We start from the raw sequence: 19,970 nt of genomic DNA, 5'->3' as shown, positions 1-19,970 counted from the left end.
ACAGTGAGCAACCCTTGGGTGCACAAATATCGTTCCAACGATAACTTTTGATCCGCCCGTCAGATCGGGGCGATTCTTATATTGATTCGGGGGTACTCGAGAAGATTCATCACGCTATGACCGCCTAGGCGGTCATTCGGCTTCCCGACATGCTTGGATTGTCCATTCGATGTCATCTAGCAGGAGTTTTTCTCACTTTCATTTAAACAGACTTCGTAGGACAATGCGAATGGAAACTCTATTACTTTGAGAATGGAGAGGCATGCTGGGTGTGATCATACCAGCACAAATGCACTAGATCCCATCAGAACTCCGAAGTTAAGCGTGCTTGGGAGAGAGTAGTACTAGGATGGGTGACCTCCTGGGAAGTCCTCGTTTTGTACCCCTGTCACTTATTTCCGCCACTTTTTTTCGAACAATCTTTCGGCTCTGGAACTTCGATGAGGATTGAAATGCGCGTTTAGCACGAGGCCCCTTAGGTTTCGGTTCGGATGTATTTATTTTCTTCCAGATGGTGTATTCAAATACGTCCGGTCTTTATTATGGTGGGGTTATATTGTCGTTTGATTGGATAAATGGAATTCGTTCGGACATTTCATTTCCGGTCAAAATATAGCGGGGGTTTGTTTAGATTCAGTGACGTACCGGCCATAGCGGATGAGTGTACTAGTGTATGCGAGTCAGAAATCCGTTCGGAAGGTGTTTACTGACAGTGAGCAACCCTTGGGTGCACAAATATCGTTCCGACGATAACTTTTGATCTGCCCATCAAATCGGGGCGATTTTTATACTGATTCGGGGGTACTCGAGAAGATTCATTACGCTATGACAGAAGCTTTTAAAACCTTACAAGTTGAACTCTAAGACTCCATGACTGATATAGACCTCCAATAAGGAAATGCAAAACTAGAGCATCCAGACAATGGAACCTAAGCGAAAGAACGAATCTCTCAAGCTATGGTTAATGAAGCTCGAAAACTTCTGGATAACAGCAGACAAATCACAAAGCTATTAAGCAGGAGGTATCTTGAAATTATGGATGGACTTTGACCTCTACGGTACTACGATCCAATTTTGAACTTCAATCAAAACTTCATTTACTCCATTAGGCATTATACTGAGGGAAAGATCAGTGCCCATCTACTAACCTAGTTGCTTAAGCACCTTCTCCAATCTTTTTGCTTAAGCACCTTCTTCACTCTTCTTTTCAGTTTCTTTTTCTCTTGTCTTCTTCGCATCCTTGTCTCTTACCTCCTTGTCTCTTACTTCCATTGCATGAAACATGTCTTTGGTTGCCCCAAAGTCTTCATCATATTTAATCCCGAATGCATCCCCCATCGATAACAGCTCTTTGAATTCTTCTGAAAACGATCCCCGACTTCTTGAATCATCGGAGCTATCATCAACCTGGTTTGCCTTACCTTTAGCATCCCCATTAGTCTTTTTGGCCCCCTCAGGATGAAGGTCATCAATCCATCCTGAACCAACCGAGGTAGTAGATACCTCAGGATTCAGGTTGGACTGATTATCCTCCAGGTCCTTAATAATAGACTTTCTTTCCTCCTCATAGAGGCGTAGGCGGGTGCGTCTATCCTTTTCTAGGACTTTACTGAACATGAGAAGGTCAAGTAGAGAGAGGTGCAATTCCTTGTCACTTGTCGATTCTAAATTATTGACAAGACTAAGGTTGTTGGGTGAGGTTTTCTTTAGCCGGGCCCAACGCTTTTTGAACGGGCTGAGAGAAGTCTCACAAGGGGTTAGCGACTCCTTTCTAGTAAGCTTTTCGCTATAGCGGAGATCTTTCAAGAGCTCAATGTCTGTAACTTCATATACAAATGCCTTTTCCTGTACGTGTGCATGTGCACGTGCGCTTTTCCTTAGTTTTTTTTGTTTTCACTATTAAATCTAAATTTTCTCTTTAGCGCATATTTCTCTTTAGCTGAGGTCAGAGTACAACTATCAGCAACATCCTTTCGAAAAGCTTTTCCTTTCTCGCCACGGGTTGCAGCATTTAATGCTTTCCGTGTCAATCCATTTCCATTCTGACCCCACTTAACAAGCACTGCAGCTATCCTACTCTCTGACAATATGGGAGAGTTGGTGGCAGAAGGCTTGGGAGATTGAAAATTCAAATCGAGCCCACCAACGGCTCCCTGAGTGGATCGAAAGAATCAGGATTAGCACCCGTCGCCTTTTCCGGTTATACAACCATCGCCGGCAACCGGACGCCAGATATTTGATCAGTGCCCTCACAAACTTCCAAATTATCATTACTACTTGATTCCCCAACAACTGACAACGCCATACTATTAATGCTATCCTCAGAAATCATCTTAACTCCCACAAAATAAATGCTGGAATCCACTTTTAGATTAATGGATGGGGGATAGATTTCCAGAGGGGAGTTATGATCAAGGCTGAAGCAAAAGACATGCAATGGTCATGATTTCTAGAAAGCTGGGACTGGATCACCTGGCCCAGATGCTGCCCAAGAGACTCCACAGTTGGCGTTGACCAGGCATGAAGAGGAATATCATAAAATCTAATTCTGATTGTTCGAGCACCCGTATTATAGGCTGAAAACACGGTTGGAGGGAAGAAAGGAGACCTCCCAGAGCACCACAGAAAAGGATATCCACTGAATTAATAGTGAAAGGCTTTTGCAGTTCCGGAAAGCCCCAACATTTTTAGTCCACTCCCATACATCTTCTAGCAACCAAGCTTCAGCTTTCAAGCTTCCAATGAGACAGCTCTTTAGGTATTTCTTTCTTTCTTCTATCAAAGAAGCCGGAACCTCAAGGGCTAAGGGGTCATTATGTGCATCAGCCTGAAAGGATTTAGACCTCTACACCATGGCTGGAGCCAAATTAGTTTTGAGGTCTAAGCATTTTCTACAGGCATTTTGCAAACCAAAATTTCTGTATTGACATTTGGGACACATCCAATCATTGCCGGTAGGGGGCGGACGACGGTTAAATTTAGAGGCTCTACGACCAAGGATTCTTCTGGCCTCAAATTTCAACCGTCGCACTCTGGTATCTCTGTCCTCGATGCTACCCAAGGACCCCGAGCGGGATCTGGGAGGACCCCATTGAGACCTATTCAGGTTATCACCTTGCCCAAATAAACTGAGAGTCCTCCTACAACAGATATTGAGGATTCCCAAGGACTCAAAAACTTCCAAAGCATGGTACCCTGCTTCAAGAAAATTCTGGAAGTGATTCGTTGTGTTATCAAGGTTAAAGCCACACGAACAGATAAGGGAGTCCACCGGGAATCTTGAAAGAACGGTCATCGGAGGAAGAGGCCAACGACTTCTGAGACGTCCCTGATAGTCTCTTTTTTTTTCTTTTTTCTTTTTTGCATCCACTGACTATATTAGCCCTGGCTGATCCTTCCCTTTGTTCTTGTTGGCAAAGACTTTCTCATTAGTTGCTGTAGAAATCTACAGATTTGATCTTGCTTGAGGAGATCATGGTTGCAAATAGAGGAACTCTCGCTCGATTAGGGCATAGAAGTTCTAGAGAAAGAGAAAAGGACAGAGTTAATTAATTGTGGAACATACTAAATTTTGGGGTATGTAAGATGGAAAAGAATTCTTAGTATTCTAACTTCCCTCAATATTTCAGTCATATCCCATAACTACAATGCAAAAATAATAATAATAATAATAATAATAATAAATTCTCGGGGCATATTTGACAGCCATGAAAAGAATAGTTCAGTAAATATTTGTTTATCTAGTGTGTGTCTGTGTGTGTGTGTGTGTGAGAGAGAGAGAGAGAGAGAGAGAGAGAGAGAGAGATGAGGGGGTGATGATGAGAGCCTGGGATGGGGCTGAAAACAGGGAAAATAAAACAATATTTTAAACATAATTTTATTTCTCGGTTTTCCAGCCCCATCATATGCTCTCCCCACTGCGTTCTCACCAGCCCTCTCTACCCAACCGTCTCACCTCGGCCAAACAAATATACCCGGAACTATTTCTTCATGATTGCCAAATATGTCCTAACTTTCAAAAGTTTCCCTTGAAATGAATCCCAAACTCAGGAAAATAAACAAGTGGGCAATGGGGCATATATGAAAGTTTCAATATCCTTAGCCATAGATCAACATATAAAGATAAACTTGCCCTGTCTATTCGTGCAGTAGATTTATGGGGATGTTCAAGTGATCAGTTCTATAACTACAGTCCTGGAAATAATATACACTAACCCATTTTAGTCCAGTCAAGCTGCCCAAGAAATCAATTGCTTATACGGAAAAGATTGAGTTCATGGAACTGAAGATAACCCAACATAGGAAACAGTTGAATTTATTGTTGAGAAAAGATTTTTAAAGCCTCAAAAAAGAGGCGACTACCAGTTGTACGAGGTAAGGGGAAAAAAAAACTACTAGAACTCGGTGGTTCCGAAGTAAAATGTTTGTTGCTGGTGGTGTTGTGTATTCTGATCATGGGTTCCATCCCTCTCAACACCATGCATTATGGCTTCAATTTCCTAGACATTGTTCAGGAACCCAGAAAAAGAGAATTCAAAACAGAACAAGAACAATAATTAAACATTTCTACAAACTACCCTTTTCCAGTTTCTCAACCTCTTCGCGCTGCTTTCTTTCGGCTTCCTCGAGTTCTCTCTTTGCATCATCCTCTTCCTCTTTTTGGTCAAGATCATCAAATTCCTTCTGTGCGGCCATTGCTTTTACAATAGGATCTCTCAGTTCAGAAATTAGCCCACCTCCAATTTTATACTCTTCCTCGTCTCCAATGAGGAATAAGCGTTGATCTGGTCCAGATGCCATAGGAATGTCAACTGCAAGTAACTTCATGTCATGCTGCAAAAGGATAACTTCTTGGGTCATATTCCCATCCAAAGATTTAGAAGAAATATAGATCAACTATCAAAATACGACCTTTGTAAGATAGTCATATCAAAGTCACCAAAGAAATTAAATTGACTGAAATGCTTTCTTTTATATCTCTCTTTGAGATGATAACTAAAATTTGTTGGAAAAGACACAAAAATACACAAGGGGCAGAGATTGGCCCCCATGCATATATATTTTTCTATTTACAACCCCACTCAAAACTTGTCAATTAATCATTCCAGTATTGCAAGTTTTTACAGAATGTTCCAAATAACCAAATTTAACAGCATCTGCTTCCATCTCAGAAGTACTTCATACACTCAACTCAAACTCGATTTGGACCTTGATCCTAGTTGAACATAACTTGTCAATTACTTATTTCAGATTTGCAAGTTTAAAAAACTTCAGTTTAGTCCCATTTTTCAAACTTTCTGGGTACTCAATCAAGTATATCTTAGAGTCATAAAAGAATCAATTTAATCAGTCCCAGTCTCAATCGAGGGGAGCTGGTTTAGTGAGCCTTTTTGGGAATTCAAGTTCGACTGCAGTCTAACCACTTCTTTTAACAGTCCCTTTAGTGCATAAACATGTCACGATAGTCAGAGATTCAGGGCATAAACAATCAGATGTATTCTAATACTAATGACAAGAGAATAGAGCTGCAGGTATATAGATCACATTTAATTTTTTCTAAGAAATTTTCACTATTTCCTGCAACAAAGAGATCAGATATCATGACGAGTACGAAGCAAACCTGGCCATTTTTCTTCTTGACTTCAACACTTACAAGGCCTTTTCTTTCAAAGCCTTGGATAGGAAAGATAAGAAAACACCGCTTGCCACTAAGTGTTGGCTTAAAGTTCTTCACCCTAAGCCCACCTCCTGACATTACATATGCCCTTAAGTCCGTCCCAGATAGAGGAGCACCCATTACCTCAAGAATTCCAGCGGATGTGTTCAACTTCCTCATGGCCATTCTATAAATCCTATCAGGATTGATAGCGAATCTCGAACGGAGGTACAAACCCTAAACAATAAAAATGATACAGAATTATTATACACTGATAAGAAATCAGGACATGATGACTAGTAGCAAAAATTAAATGTAACATACTATTGAAGCCAAAAATGAAAATTAGAAAGTAGAATCAGAAAATTAGAAAGTAGAATCAGATAAGATATTGTCAAAAAGCAATTTGGACAAGAATAAATAAGAGAGGTTCGCAAGTATACAAAAGTTGCTTATAAATATAACCGGACGGCCAACTTCAAGGTGGCAGAATGTCTCCACACACAGAACAGGAAAGCTCGACAGTCAAAATACCGAATGAGTTCACTGCCATTAAAGGATGCATGACCATAACCTCCCATAAGCCTTCTAAGTTCTAACAAATCAACAATTTACATTACAAAAAAGAGTAACGGGTCCACATTAGTCAAATTGTTGGTCCAAAGAACAATGTTGAGGTTGTCTCCCTTGACAATCCACTCATTAGCTCCAAATGCCCAAGAATGGATGCATCTCAGACCCTGCCATTCCTCATTCTTGTAAACAGAAAAACTCTCTCACCAAGTGAGCATAAAGAAAAATAAAACCAACCCACTTGACTTGACTAAAAGTTCCCTGTATCCAGCTCTGCTAGAGACATTGAAGCTCAGATTGATAAAATCCTCAGCTGACAGGTGCCACCTAACCATAAGCCCTAAAAGGTGGCAAGGGAATGCGAAAAGTTATTAATAAAATAATTGAAAAGATAAGGAGTATTTTTGTTGGCGCTTATTTCCCTCTTTTAAATAATTCTAGGGAAAGTACAAAATTTAACTCCCAAATAAAATAAACCGTAAAAGGCTCAGCAATATCTGCGTTAGTGCTCAGTTAGCTCCTTTTAAATACATATTGAAGATTCAGATGTTCCTAGAAATAGTCTGAATCTCTCTGGAAAAGAGCATACATCTCTGCATAAAAGGAAAGCTAAAGAGACTAACCATATGACAAATGAACATCTCAACTCAGAATTACATGAATTTGTTTCTGATTGACAGTATCGAGGACACCATCGAAGCCATGACGATCAAAAACCAAGATCCGAGGCAAAAGAAGGATGATCAGATAGGAGACAGATCTAAGTTCAATCCGAAGCCCAGCAGGCACGCTTACACAGTTCGTAAGGTGTTGTGTGATCACCGCAAACGACCTAGACATACGGCTGAAGAGTGTTGGAAGTTACACCTTGAGCTACGACCAAAGTGATCTGCAAACACCGACACTAAGGGAAAGTCCAAAGCAACTTTACAGGCCGCGGAAGCAGAGGAGTTATCCTGGTTACTCGTGGAAGACAAGAAGCTGGCACTCATGGCCAGATCTGCTGAAGGACCCTCATATCTGGACGAGTGAGAGGAGCTCTTCCATGTACAGATTCAGGTCAAGCCCTGGTGGGTGCCATCAACAATATAGGGTGCCAGAAGAACCTAATCTCCGATGGAATGGTGGCCAAGATGGGCCAGAAAACTACCCTCACCCACAATCGTATCCCCTGGGCTGGATCTAGAAGGATGTGGATATGAAGATCACACGATATTGCACCTTCAAGTTTACCATCACTGAGCAATACGTGGACGAGGTGACATGTGAGGCAGTACCATTGGATGTTTGTCAAGCGATCATCATTAGCCCATATATGTGGGATAGAGATATGATTCGAGAAGTACTGGCTCATGAACGATGGAAACCAATTGATTGGAGATGTGATCTCCCTTATGTCGGCAACCAAGGCTAAGAGAATGGACAATGCCTATGACAAATTTGCACTGCAGATGTTCAGACCCAAATCCCTCACCCTATTGCCAACGGGAGAATCATCTCCAGCTGAGGTGCCTCAGCAGAAGGAAGCATATTGTTTATCTCCCAAGAGATTACTGGAGCACAAGATAGATAAGGTGCAACCGCTAGTCAAGGCACAATCACATCCGACTAGAAGGAAGCACACGATCAAGGGCGGTTTTCAGGAGGGAGAAATTGCTTGGATGCATTCAAACAAACGAAAGCTGAAGAGAGAAGCTCAAGCCGAGCCACGCCAAATGGTTCAACCGAGATCGGGGGCAAGTGGATTTCCCCCATCCCACGAGATATACCACAAAAAAGGGGAGCCATGATTCAAGTGGATTTGGAGTGGTGGGACACACCTCATGGTGATAGCGTGGCGTTGCTCACGGCCATGCTGCAAGGCCATTTACATGGATTTTTATTGCATGATTAATAAATCTTCCATGTGGAAGAGGGAAGAGTTTGGGCTTCTTTTGGATTTAAGTTCCACGTGGAGCTTAGCATGTGTTTTGCATGCATGGGAGAAAAGAGTCCTATTTATACTAGGATTTCTTTATGAAAACAACTCCCGTTGGAGTTCTATGCTTGGCAACTTATAAGGGTCAAGAAAAGAGAAGAACAAGAAGGTGTTGATGCATGTGCATCTCATCAGATCAAGCAGATCGACGGACGAAAGCTTCAAATCCGTAATTAGACTGCTCCGGCTTATAGGATAGACAAACAGACAGTCCAGATCGTCAATCCGCCTGAGACCGTGGCAGGATAATACCATCCGTAAGCCATCGTCCCCGGATCATCAGGAGAACGGAGCGCCAACAAGTTCGATGGTCCTTGTTGATTCTAGAAAGAGGGCTAATTTGCTAAGTAGAAGTCATAGTTTTGGTAAGCCCCAACAAGTCCTATGTTTGTTAGTCTAGTAAAATAGAACTTTGTTGAAATTTTCATTTGATTCTTTAGTTGGCTGAACAAAAGGCCTTAGTTTAGCTTTAGTCGGCTTACCTACTGATGGCCGAGAGTTTAGGGAGTTTGTGTTGAGTTTGGACATAGGGAAGAGAAGTTTTAGGCTATAGACCCTTCTGAGGATTATCAAGATTACTATTTTTTTTGGGGCTAAGGTCTGGGTGGAAAAAGGATAGAGAAGAAAGACGGAGGGATGCTAAGACGTGTGGGGGATTGGTTTTGCTTAGCTTGTGCTTATTGTAATTTCAAATGGCAGAGTCATTGTCGATGGTGTAAGCAGAAGAAAAGGCATCATCCAACTGGAGTCACAACCTCGTCTCCGGTGGGGGTTACGTGGAAAGGAAGAAGTAAGGAGGAATCGAAACGGAGGCCTAGGGACTGGCTTTGTCCATCTTGAAACTATCTTAATTTCAAATGGCGGGGCAGATGCTAGCGGTGCCATCTGGACAGAAAGGAAGGTGTTTCTCCTTTTGGTGTGAATCCCATCAATCCGGAAGCCTTGTCGGCTAATGTTACCAAGGAGGTTGACCGGTGGCCTGACTCTAGGATGACCTCCTCATCATTCGAGGGAGGGATCCCGTCTTTATCTATTTCGGGCAAGGAGGTGGAAACGATGTTGGATACCCTAAAAGCTTGCTTGATACGCAAGAGGAAGGACACATTTGGGACCCTAAATGAACTTTGGATGTGGGCTAAAAGAACTTGGGATATCCCCTCCCTTCCTTGCCCATGTACCTTGTCAAAGGACGAAGTTTTGTTTATGTTTAAATCGGACGAGGAGGCTGCCGAGATCCTGGCTAAGGGAACTGAGGTCTGGGGTAATCATTTGTATTCTATGTCCACCTGGAGCCGAGAATATGTTCAAGGTACAGAAGCACTTTGGGTTAATTTTTATGGCATCCCACTACATGTATGGGCTACTTCAACGGTTGAAGCCTTAGAAAATATGTTTGGCTTGGTTCTGGAGGTGAAAATGGAAGGGAGCAATAACTAGTGTATGAACTTTGTGTCCGCTAAAATCCTTGCTCATCGTTGGAAGTTATCCCCATCCTTTGTTCAGATACGGATCTTAGGTCATTGTTACACAGTCGGAATCGAAGTCCAGAATATTACGCCTCAGTTGGGCTCCGATGCTGCTCATTGTGAGCCTTCCCACTGTATGGGGCTACTGCTCTCCCCAGGGGAAGAACCTGTGAGGGATCGTAACCCGATTTTGGAAAGTCAGCTGTCGGCGTAGGTGATGAGGCCCTCATTGTCTCATTGGGAAAATCAGGGCAGGAGGCCTGTTGATCATTTGGGACCCGCTTCTTTGAATTCAAATTTCAAATTTCACTGTTCAGTTGAAGCGGCAGGAAAATTGCAGGGTGATCTTCCTTCCCCCTCTCTGTTTCCCTCTCTGATTGACGGATGTGCCTTGGGATCATCAAACAAACAACCTGGACAAGAATGCCCTTTACCTACTGGATCTGGTCCCACTAAAGAAGGTTTCAGGTTGGAGGGTCTCTATCCTAAACAATCGCCTAGGCGTGCTAGATCTGCACGTATTTTGACCCGGAAAGGAAGGTTTGCGAGGCCAAGGAAAGTGTTGGGAGTCACTAAACCTGGGACTCCTGGCCTATATTTTTCTGGGTCATTTTCAGGGTCAAAGCCTAGATCTCGAAAGCTTAATCCTGGCTTAGCATGGGAGCAAAGATCTGAAGTGGACATGTCCGACCATCATGGGGGGTACCCTCGTGGAAAATTACTAAAGAAAAAGCCGGATATTTCTAAAAAGTTTTCTTCAGAAAGGCTGAAGGACAAAAGGAAAAATATTGCCAGGACCCCTAGGAGTTATGGTTGGCCCTCCCAGTTACTCAAGGCATGTGCCGCTTTCGGATGAAGGTTCTCTGGGTTCTCTTAGGGAGAAATTAGATAGTGTGCGGGATTGGGGATAGCATCGAGAAAGGTTACATTTATCTATTTAATGACTCTGAAATTGGTATTGTAGAGATGGTGCTACCCTGAGAAATGATTGCCTTCATTTAAAGGTAGAATTGAGAGATCCGTTTTAGGACAAGGACCTAAGCCATTTTAAAACTTTTTTGATTAAAGTATTCAATTTTTTGCTGTCTTTTGTATCATGGGAAGTCAAAAAGGTCTCCTCGATTTGGGTCAGATGGAAATGAGTACTACAGCGCCATAAATGCCCATTTATTGCAAGATGAGATCTTTGTACGCTATAATGAATGTGAGGTTGGACACCTGGTCCTTGGTCAGTGGCCATACTGAGGCAATGACCCAAATTCACAAAGGTAGGAATAGCCACCTTCCTCGTCCCTTCGCTTCCTTTGTAAATAGAAAGAGTAGAGGAAAAGAAAAAATAGAAGAAGACCAGATGGAAAATTTGAACGATACTTCCTCAGCCCGTTCCTCTTCCTCGAGTACTCTGGTGTTGGGTTACAAGAGGAAGCGGATCGTGGACTTAATCGAGTTGGAGGAAACTCTGTGCAGGATAAAAGCTATGGTCTATAATGAAGAGTTGGCCTCCAAATATCACCAATGCCGAGAGAAGTCATTAGGGACTTCCTGAAGAGAAAATGTAAGCTCTTTAAAGAGGCAACCAATAAGAGGCCGGAAGTCTTCTTTAGCGTAAGCGGATCACACAATGTTAAATAAACTCATTCGCCTATGCAGAAGCACCCATTTTTTACCAAGTTCCTGGCGGATGAAAAGAATCTGAGGCTTCTACAATGGAAAGCAGATAAGGCGATGGGGATTCAGAAGTTGGAGGCTATGATCAAACGGAAAAGGGCATTCGAAGAAAAGGATCCAAACGATGAGAAGCTCTCGGCTATCAGTCTAGATGAGGAGGTTTTTACATCCAAGATTGAGCGACTTCTGTCGGAATTATATAAATGCTCATCTTAAGGGGAGTTTATTCAAGATCTTTATTAGAAAATTGTACAGGTTTTTGACAAGTATATATCAAGGTTTTGTAAGGTTTTTCAGGGCTCTTGGAATAGAGGCATTTTGAGTTTTGGTTGGTGATAGCTTCAGAAGGATCTAATTCAAAGGATGGGATGATTATGAAGTGACTTAAGGAATTTTTGGTTTTTTCTTATGGCCGGGTGGTGATCTCCTAGATCCCATACGTTGTAAAACATAGAATTACTCTTGGTCCCTATCTATGTAATTTTCGTATGATTTACAATATATATATATGAGAGAACATTTCCTACACACTTGTGTAGGTAAGTTACCTACACACTACCTTAAAATACAGTGGGGGCCCACATTGTTTGGGTGATCCAAACAATTCATTTGAATGGTCCTCACATAGATAGGGTGTCCACAAAAAAATCAGATCCATAGGATCATCCCAACCCTACAATTTGTGGAGGTAAAATGGACGTGTATAAACCTTCACAAATTAGTCCATTTTTTGCCTCCATAGTTTGAATGGTTAGGATGATCCTATGGATCTGATTTTTTGTGGACACCCTATCTATGTGAGGACCATTCAAATGAATGGTTTGGATCACCCAAACAATGTGGGCCCCCACTGTATTTTAAGGTAGTGTGTAGGTAACTTACCTACACAAGTGTGTAGGAAATGTTCTCTCTCTCTCTCTATATATATATATATGATATGTCATTTTTCAAGAAAAAAAAAAGATTACTATTTTTTTTTTGTGTTTTTCCTGCTTGGGTACTTCTCAAGGAAAGAATCAACAACTTTGCATGAGTTGTTTATCTTGTTGCATGCAAGTTTGAATAACGCCAACCGTGTAGTGCTAGAACATAAATGATCCTACCCTTGAGCGATTTTCTGGCTCTAGAGCATGGTTTTAAATTTCAGATTTCGGTCAGGACTGAAACCGAAACATTCCAAATTGCCAAAATTTACCAAATTTTGGTCGAAATTTACCAAATTTAATTTCGGCAGTTTCGTCAATTTCGGCGAAATTTTCGATGAAATATTAAATTTTTATTTCTTTATAGAATTTCGGCCGAAATTTTGGCCCAAAACACCGACATTTCGAGCACTTCTACCAAAACACCGACTTTTAGAAAATTTCGGCCGAAATTTCGGGATTTCGGTTTCGGTGAGAGGACCCAAATTACACCCGAATCCGAAATTTAAAACCTTGCTCTAGAGTTGATATTATTGGAAAGGAACGCCAGAGAGTTCGACAACAAACAGTCCCTACAGTCCCTCGAACCTTCTTGGAGTGGAATCCTTCCTGATTTCCAAGCAAGCTACAGCTTATGCAAGATATCCGAGTGAGCCTACTTACTGTTGTGCTGTGCCGTTTCTGTAACATTCGAATTTCATCATCTGCCATCGTAAGTGAACCAGTTTGGGGTTCACCTCCCCTCACCTAACCTTGCCGAGAATCTAATCCAACCACATAGCAACACTGGATATCACTCATGATCCAAGTGGTCATCCTAGATCCATCAGCTGGGCCAAAAGATTCTGGATCCATCAGCTGGGCCAAGAGATTCTGGATTGGCAGAGGACAGCACCTCCAGTGACTTGCCGAGATTGCACCAATAGCCATGGCTGTTACCACAGCCAGCCCTTACAGCAAGGAAGAATCCTCGCAGAACTGCAAGTTCTGAACTGAACCAGAATCTTACGTTTCTGTCTAATATCTGTTACTGTCATCCTCTTAGCCGGAAAAACCAGCCTACGTATTGTTGCATCTGGATTTTCCACAGGATTCCACCACCCATTTCTCTACCTATCTTCTTTTCCTATCTTAGACTACGCACTTGCTGCCTCCTTTTCCAATCCTAAACCCCTCTGTCATGCCTCGGTTTATGATTACAACAACCAATGTTACAATAAAACCACAGTCCCCTCTTCTTCCCTTCGTTAACCCTTTCTCACCTCACCACCTCTCGTCACTCTTTTCTCATAAAAGCACCTCTCGATTCTATGCTCTTTCACACATCACCACCTCTTGGGTTTAGTTACCATTCTTCATCCACCTCTAATGGTTTCACCACTCAGCTACCCCTTCACTCACCCTTACTGTAACGACCCAATCCGAAGGGGTCGCTACAAGCAGATACAAACCTGATCAAACTTATCATGAAAAAATTTATTTTTTTAAAACATAATCCCTCTAACTACTATTATAACCATCTAAAAATCTTATTCCATAATTTAAAAGATAAATTCCATTACAATTATTCAACTTTAAATGTCTAAAATAAAGGAATAACCAAAAGTCCATCAACTAAACATTTCTCCAACTAATCTAAGCTAAAGAGATCGACGTGACTCGTCATCTCCTCTTTATTTGACTCCGATGCCCTTCCAACGAAGTAAATAGCCTCATTCGCAAACGCACTTAGACTCATGTCTTCTAGTCCTATGGAAAAACTGGATTAGAAGCAGGTTGACAGAAAACCATCTTACATGAAATCCAAATACAAATAACGGATCTAGGTAGAAGACAAATAACAAAAGATGTACAGAACGGCTGGGGGGAATTTTTTTTTTTTTTTTTCAGAATATACTAAGTGGAGACATAATTCAAAGTAGAAGGAAACATGAATCCAAATACGGATAACTACAGAATAGGGAAAAGTCGTTTCGGTTTTCTCAAATTTTCAGATTTTCTTTTCCCACCTTTTACACTTTGGCTATCTTTCAAGCTTTTTCGTGTATCGGCTCTTCCCACCCTTACACTTAGGCTATCTTTCAAGCCCTTTTGTGTTTGGCTCTCTAATCACAGACCATCCGTTCTTCTAGACTTTAGCTATCTTTCACGCTATTTCGTACCTCAGAAGGACGTAACATTTTTATTAATCGTTTAGTATTATGTTCCGAAGATTTAACAAATATGGAAGCAACACGGTTTCATAATTCAACAAGAAATTAATACTCAAAAGCGTAACGAAACACAAAAATTGGAAGATACAGAGTAGATTAGCATGGCCCCTGCGCAAGGATGACACGCACAAATTGAGAAATGGTCCAAAATTTTTAAACATCTAAAAATAAGGGATGTGAATCTGGATTTTTATTTAGTTATACACAAAAAAGAGAAAGATTACATTAACCGCGATATAAGAGATTAAAATAATAAGAGAAATTTTAGGGGGGCTACGGTTAGCGAGATTTGGGAAATTATTCTCTCAAACAAGTATTATATATATTTGGAACTCTCCCTCTCACGTCCAAAATTTTGGACGCCCAAGAGAGAATTGAGAGAGAGTGAGATAGAGAGGAGAAATAGAAGAGTGGGGAAATGACTCTCATATGCTGGAATTTTATAGTTCCTCGTTTTTCGTGCTTCTCTGGTGAAATCTAGCCGGAAAACTCTTCTTGAAAGTTGTAGACCAGGTATGTTCCTATCATTTTGATATAAAATTTTTTTGATTTGGTTGTGTTTTGAGCAAGTTATGCCCATTTCAAGACTTCAGCCAAAAAATGGCATTTCCTTATTTTTCAGAAACTTCCAGCAAGATTTAGCCAAAACTTTCTTCATAAAAGTTGTAGATTAGGTTGAGTACATAATTTTTGATATAAAATTTGCTCATTTTGGTGAAGATTTGAAAGAGTTATGATCAAAATACGTTTCTGCTGTGTTTTAAAAAAAGAAATTGGTGATTTCTCAATTTTTCCAACCATCTAGAGCAAGATTTAGTTAATGGTGTCAACATAAAAGTTTTTGGTAATAATATTTGGAACATATTTGATGTTTAGATCTTTCTTTAGCTTTGTGTATATAAAGAGATATATTGAATGTAAAATTTCAATTTAGCATTTAAACCTTGAAAACCTCTTATATAAAAGAATCATTTTCGCCGGCCATCTATGATGAGATTTGGCCTGAGGTCTAAACATGAAAGATCTTAAGAATGGTTTTTACAACAACTTTTATGGTTTGCGCAAAGTCCAGTTCTAAATGGATAAAGCGTTAGTCAGACTCTAAGATTTCAGTTTTCATAAACAAAATCTGAATTTCTGTCTATGATTGGAAAATGGGATTTTGTTTATGAAAACTGAAATCTTAGACAGAAATTCAGATTTTGTTTATAAAAACTGAAATCTTAGAGTTTGACTAACGCTTTATCCATTTAGAATTGGACTTTGCGCAAAACATAAAAGTTGTTGTAAAAACCATTCTTAAGATCTTTCATGTTTGGACCTCAGGCCAAATCTCATCATAGATGGCCGGCAAAACTGATTCTTTTATATAAGAGGTTTTCAAGGTTTAAATGCTAAACTGAAATTTTACATTCAATATATATCTTTATATACACAAAGCTAAAGATCTAAACATCAAATATGTTCCAAATATTATTACCAAAAGCTTTTATGTTGACACCATTAACTAAATCTTGCTCTAGATGGTTGGAAAAATTGAGAAATCACCAATTTCTTTCTTTAAAACACAGTAGAAACATATTTTGACCATAACTCTTTCAAATCTTCACCAAAATGAACAAATTTTATATCAAAAAGTATGTACTCAACCTAATCTACAACTTTTAGGAAGAAAGTTTTGGCTAAATCTTGCTGGAAGTTTTCGGAAAATAAGGTTGGCTGAAATCTTAAAATGGGCATAACTTGCTCAAAACACAACCAAATCCAAATCCTTTTATATCAAAATGATACCTGATCTACAACTTTCAAGAAGAGTTTTCTGGCTAGATTTCACCAGAGAAGCACGAAAAATGAAGAACTATAAATTTCAGCATATGAGAGTGATTTCCCCACTCTTCTATTTCTCCTCTGTATCTCACTCTCTCTCAATTCTCTCTCTCTCTCTCTCTCTCTTGGGCGTCCAAAATTTTGGACGTGAGAGGGAGAGTTCCAAATATATATACTTGTTTGAGAGTGTTAGATGCCATAAGGGCAATAATGTCATTATGTAATATATATTTATATTAATAACCCAAGAGGGGTCCGAGGGAATGTATTCGCACAAACTCTCTCACTTTTTTGGTTCTCTTGCTCTCACGCCTATATCTCTCTCTCGTTAATCTCTCTCTCCTCCACCATGTAGATAACATGGTATCAAAGCTTCAAGGTTAAGAAAGGTAGGCTTCTTCTTCATCTTTTTTTCCTCTATTTTTCAAAACTTAGGGTTTTTGGATTAAACCCTAACCCTAACCCCTCTTCCCTCCCAACGTATCCCTAGCAGCCGACCATCACTCTCTCCTTTTTTGGTTCTCATCCAACCCTAATCTTCGATACAACCATCCTCTCCTACCTTGCCCATGTTCTTCTCGACATTTTTTTTAATTCCATTCTTAAGCCAAATCAGTCATCAAACAGCCCTCTCTCTTCTTCTTTTTTTATGATCTAGACTTCTTTTTCTCTTCCCGTTTCTCTTTTTTTTTTTGGTTCCGGACCCTTCATGAGTGATTCCCTTTTTTATTAAATGTTGTGTGTTTCGTTAGTTCTCTTACTTGCTTCGGAACCGATTGTTGATGTCGTCGCATATCGATGTTGGTGATTTGTTTATGGTTGGTTTGCTTCATGGATTGTCGATCGGTTGCTATCAACGGTTGTAGATGGTCTTTGTTGGTGGTGGTATTGTTGTGGTTGGTTGTTGGTGATTGTGTTATTGTTGGTTGATGTGTTGGAGATTTTCTTATCTTTTTTTTCTATTGTGGCTGGTGGGTACTTGTTGTGATGTTGTGTTGTGTTGTTGGCAGTTCTTTGCGGTGTTGAGGGTGTTGGAAGATTCATAGTAGTTCTATTGGTGTTTGAGTGCCTTTATTATGGAATCTGTGGAGCAATCTTCTCAGCCACATGCTGACAACAAAGTTGTTGAGATTCGTTCTTCATCATAAAGTAGCCAGTCTAGTTATTCCCATGTCGAACATCCCCTTCAAATGAATTCTATAAAGCTAGATGGGACTAATTATCCCCCGTGGAAGATGGCTGTCTACACTTATTTACTTGGCCGTCGAAAAATCAGTTTTTTAGAGCGTGCGCCACTGGCTACTAGTGATTCAACCTATGGTCAGTGGCGCGAGGACGATGCTATGATCCGCTCTTTTCTCTAGGGTTGCATGGAACCCAATATTGCTGCTTCTCTGATGTATCTTCAATCGTCGAAAGAAATTTGGGAGCAAACGGCTACGATGTATTCTGGGGTGGATAATCTTACGCGTATATGTGATCGTTTTTCCGAGTGGTTTAACCTTCAGAGAGGCGACAAGCCGGTGGACAGCCACTACATGGACTATCTAGCCATTTGTCAAGAACTTGATCTATTGATGCCATTTACTACAGATCCTGTCATACTTAAAAAATGTCTTATGGAGTTACGTGTGGTTAGATTTCTTGACTCGTTGGGGCCTGACTATCTTCAGCTCCGACAGCAGATTGTCAGCTCTGGTTCGATTGCCACCCTTGTAGATGTATTTTCTAGGGTTCAGCGTATGAGAGTAGTTCAGCCTAGTGACCCAATGGTGGATGGGTCTGCTCATGTGACGTATACTGGGCCTGCTCGTGGTCGTGGTCGTGGTCGTGGTCGATTTGGGCGTGCCCGTGGCCGTGGCAGTGGTCGTGAGTCAAGGGGAGGCCGCGATGGAGGAGGTCGTGGTCGTGGGTCCCGTTATTGTACTCATTGTCGTATGGAGGGACATACTGTTGATTATTGCTATGATTTACATCCTGAGCTTCGACCCTACAGGCCTGCGAGTGGTTCTGCTGCAGCTTCTAATAGTCCTTCTTTCTCCGCTGCTCCTTCTGTGACTCCTGACACCATGGTCATCCCTCGTGCAGAATATGATGATTTGTTGCGTCTAAGAGAAAAAGGGAAGCAGCCAGCTGCCACGTTTGCACATAAAGGTAGCCCCTCATGTTTTCTTTTTGGTACTTCTTCTGGATCATGGCTCATTGATTTAGGAGCATCACATCATATGACTGGTAATCCTACAATCCTCTCTTCCTTTCAGTCCTTTCCTTCTATAGGCCCTCGTACTGTTACTTTAGCAGATGGAACGACATCTCCTGTATCTGGGATGGGTGTAGTCTCCACCTCCATGGGTCTTCAATTGTCTTCTGTTCTTTATGTCCCTTCTTTTCCTGTTAACTTGTTATCTGTTAGCCAATTAACAAAGTCACTAAATTGTTCGATTTCCTTTTTTTCTTCCTATTGTGTTTTTCAAGACATGGAAGACTGGGATGAGGATTGGCTTGGGCCGTGAGATTGATGGCCTTTATTATCTTGACCACGCTGGAGCTGGTGTCGCACTTCACTTCAGTTGATGTCTATCAGTGGCATTGTCGTTTGGGACACCCACCTACTGACATGCTTAGGAAAACCTCTTTTGTTTCAGATTATGTTCCATCTTTTCATTGCGAGTCGTGTGAGTTGGGAAAACACCATCGCGTGCCCTTCCCTTCTCGAGTTCATAGTCGAGCGTCTCGTCCTTTTGAACTCATACATTCTGATGTTTGGGGTCCTTCTCGAACTGCTTCAATAAATGGGTTTACATATTTTATCATATTTGTTGATGATTTTTCTCGTGCCACTTGGTTGTTTTTACTTTAAGATAGATCTGCAGTTTTTAATACCTTTTGTAATTTTTATTTTGAAGTGGCTAACCAGTTTAATTGTTCCATTAATTGTTTACGTACTGATAATGCTAAAGAATACTTCTCTGTGAATAATGGATTTCATGATTTTCTTGTATCACCTGGTATCATTCATCAGTTGTCAAGTGCATATACGTCGCAACAAAATGGTGTTGCTGAAAGGAAAATTCGGTATCTACTTGATATGATTCGGACCATTATGTTTCAGATGAAAGTTCCTAAGATTCATTGGGGAGATGCAGCTCTTACAGCATGCTATCTTGGGAATCGTCTTCCTTCATCTGTTTTATCTGGGAAAACACCTTTTTCAGTCTTGTATCCTTTAAGAGATCAGTTTCCCTTACTGCCGCGTGTCTTTGGCTGTACGTGCTTTGTTCACAACTTGTCTCCTGGTCTTGACAAGTTGGAGCCTCGGGCAGAGAAGTGTCTCTTTCTAGGTTACTCTCGTACCCAAAAGAGATATAAGTGTTATAGTCCCCGCCTTAGGAAGAAATATGTCTCTGCTGATGTCACATTTTTTGAGGACCAGCCGTATTCGGTTGATTCTCCTCCTCCTTTGTCAGTTGACGTACCCAGTGTACCAATCCCTATCGTGATGGGTCCTCCTGTGCACACTCTGCCTTCTCCAACTATACCTACAAATGTTGTTGACCCCTCCCCGGGTCCTGCAGGGAAAAGTACCGAGTCTGCCGTGCAAACTTATACTTGGCGATCTCGACGGGTTGTTCTTCCTACGAATGAAGCATCATCTCTGCCACTTGC

General features: G+C 41.0%; 1 protein-coding gene, 1 non-coding gene and 1 pseudogene across 2 annotated transcripts in view; 2 read left to right on the top strand and 1 right to left on the bottom strand.

Annotated features, from left to right (window-relative positions):
* The first annotated feature begins 267 nt into the window (after positions 1–267).
* LOC143880505 (5S ribosomal RNA) lies at positions 268–386 on the top strand. Its single transcript, XR_013251733.1, has one exon. It is a non-coding gene; the product is annotated as a 5S ribosomal RNA (ribosomal RNA).
* A 3,913-nt stretch (positions 387–4,299) lies between these two features.
* Positions 4,300–19,970, bottom strand: part of LOC143880299 (uncharacterized) — a 41,323-nt gene continuing 25,652 nt past the window's right edge. The window contains exons 2-3 of the mRNA XM_077383167.1: positions 5,621–5,893; positions 4,300–4,833 (exon numbers count right to left, since the gene is read on the bottom strand). Coding sequence (XP_077239282.1) covers positions 4,567–4,833; positions 5,621–5,893 — 540 coding nt within the window. The 3' untranslated portion in view covers positions 4,300–4,566. The remainder of the gene's footprint in view (positions 4,834–5,620; positions 5,894–19,970) is intronic.
* Positions 14,537–14,631, top strand: LOC143880510 (U6 spliceosomal RNA; annotated as a pseudogene).

This window comes from Tasmannia lanceolata, unplaced genomic scaffold (assembly GCF_043159265.1).
Source record: "Tasmannia lanceolata isolate RefF3 unplaced genomic scaffold, GAP_Taslan_0.1 ptg000006l, whole genome shotgun sequence".
NCBI lineage: Eukaryota > Viridiplantae > Streptophyta > Magnoliopsida > Canellales > Winteraceae > Tasmannia > Tasmannia lanceolata.
The sequence above is the reverse complement of the archived record's forward strand: the minus strand, read 5'-3'. Positions and strand labels throughout refer to the sequence as shown.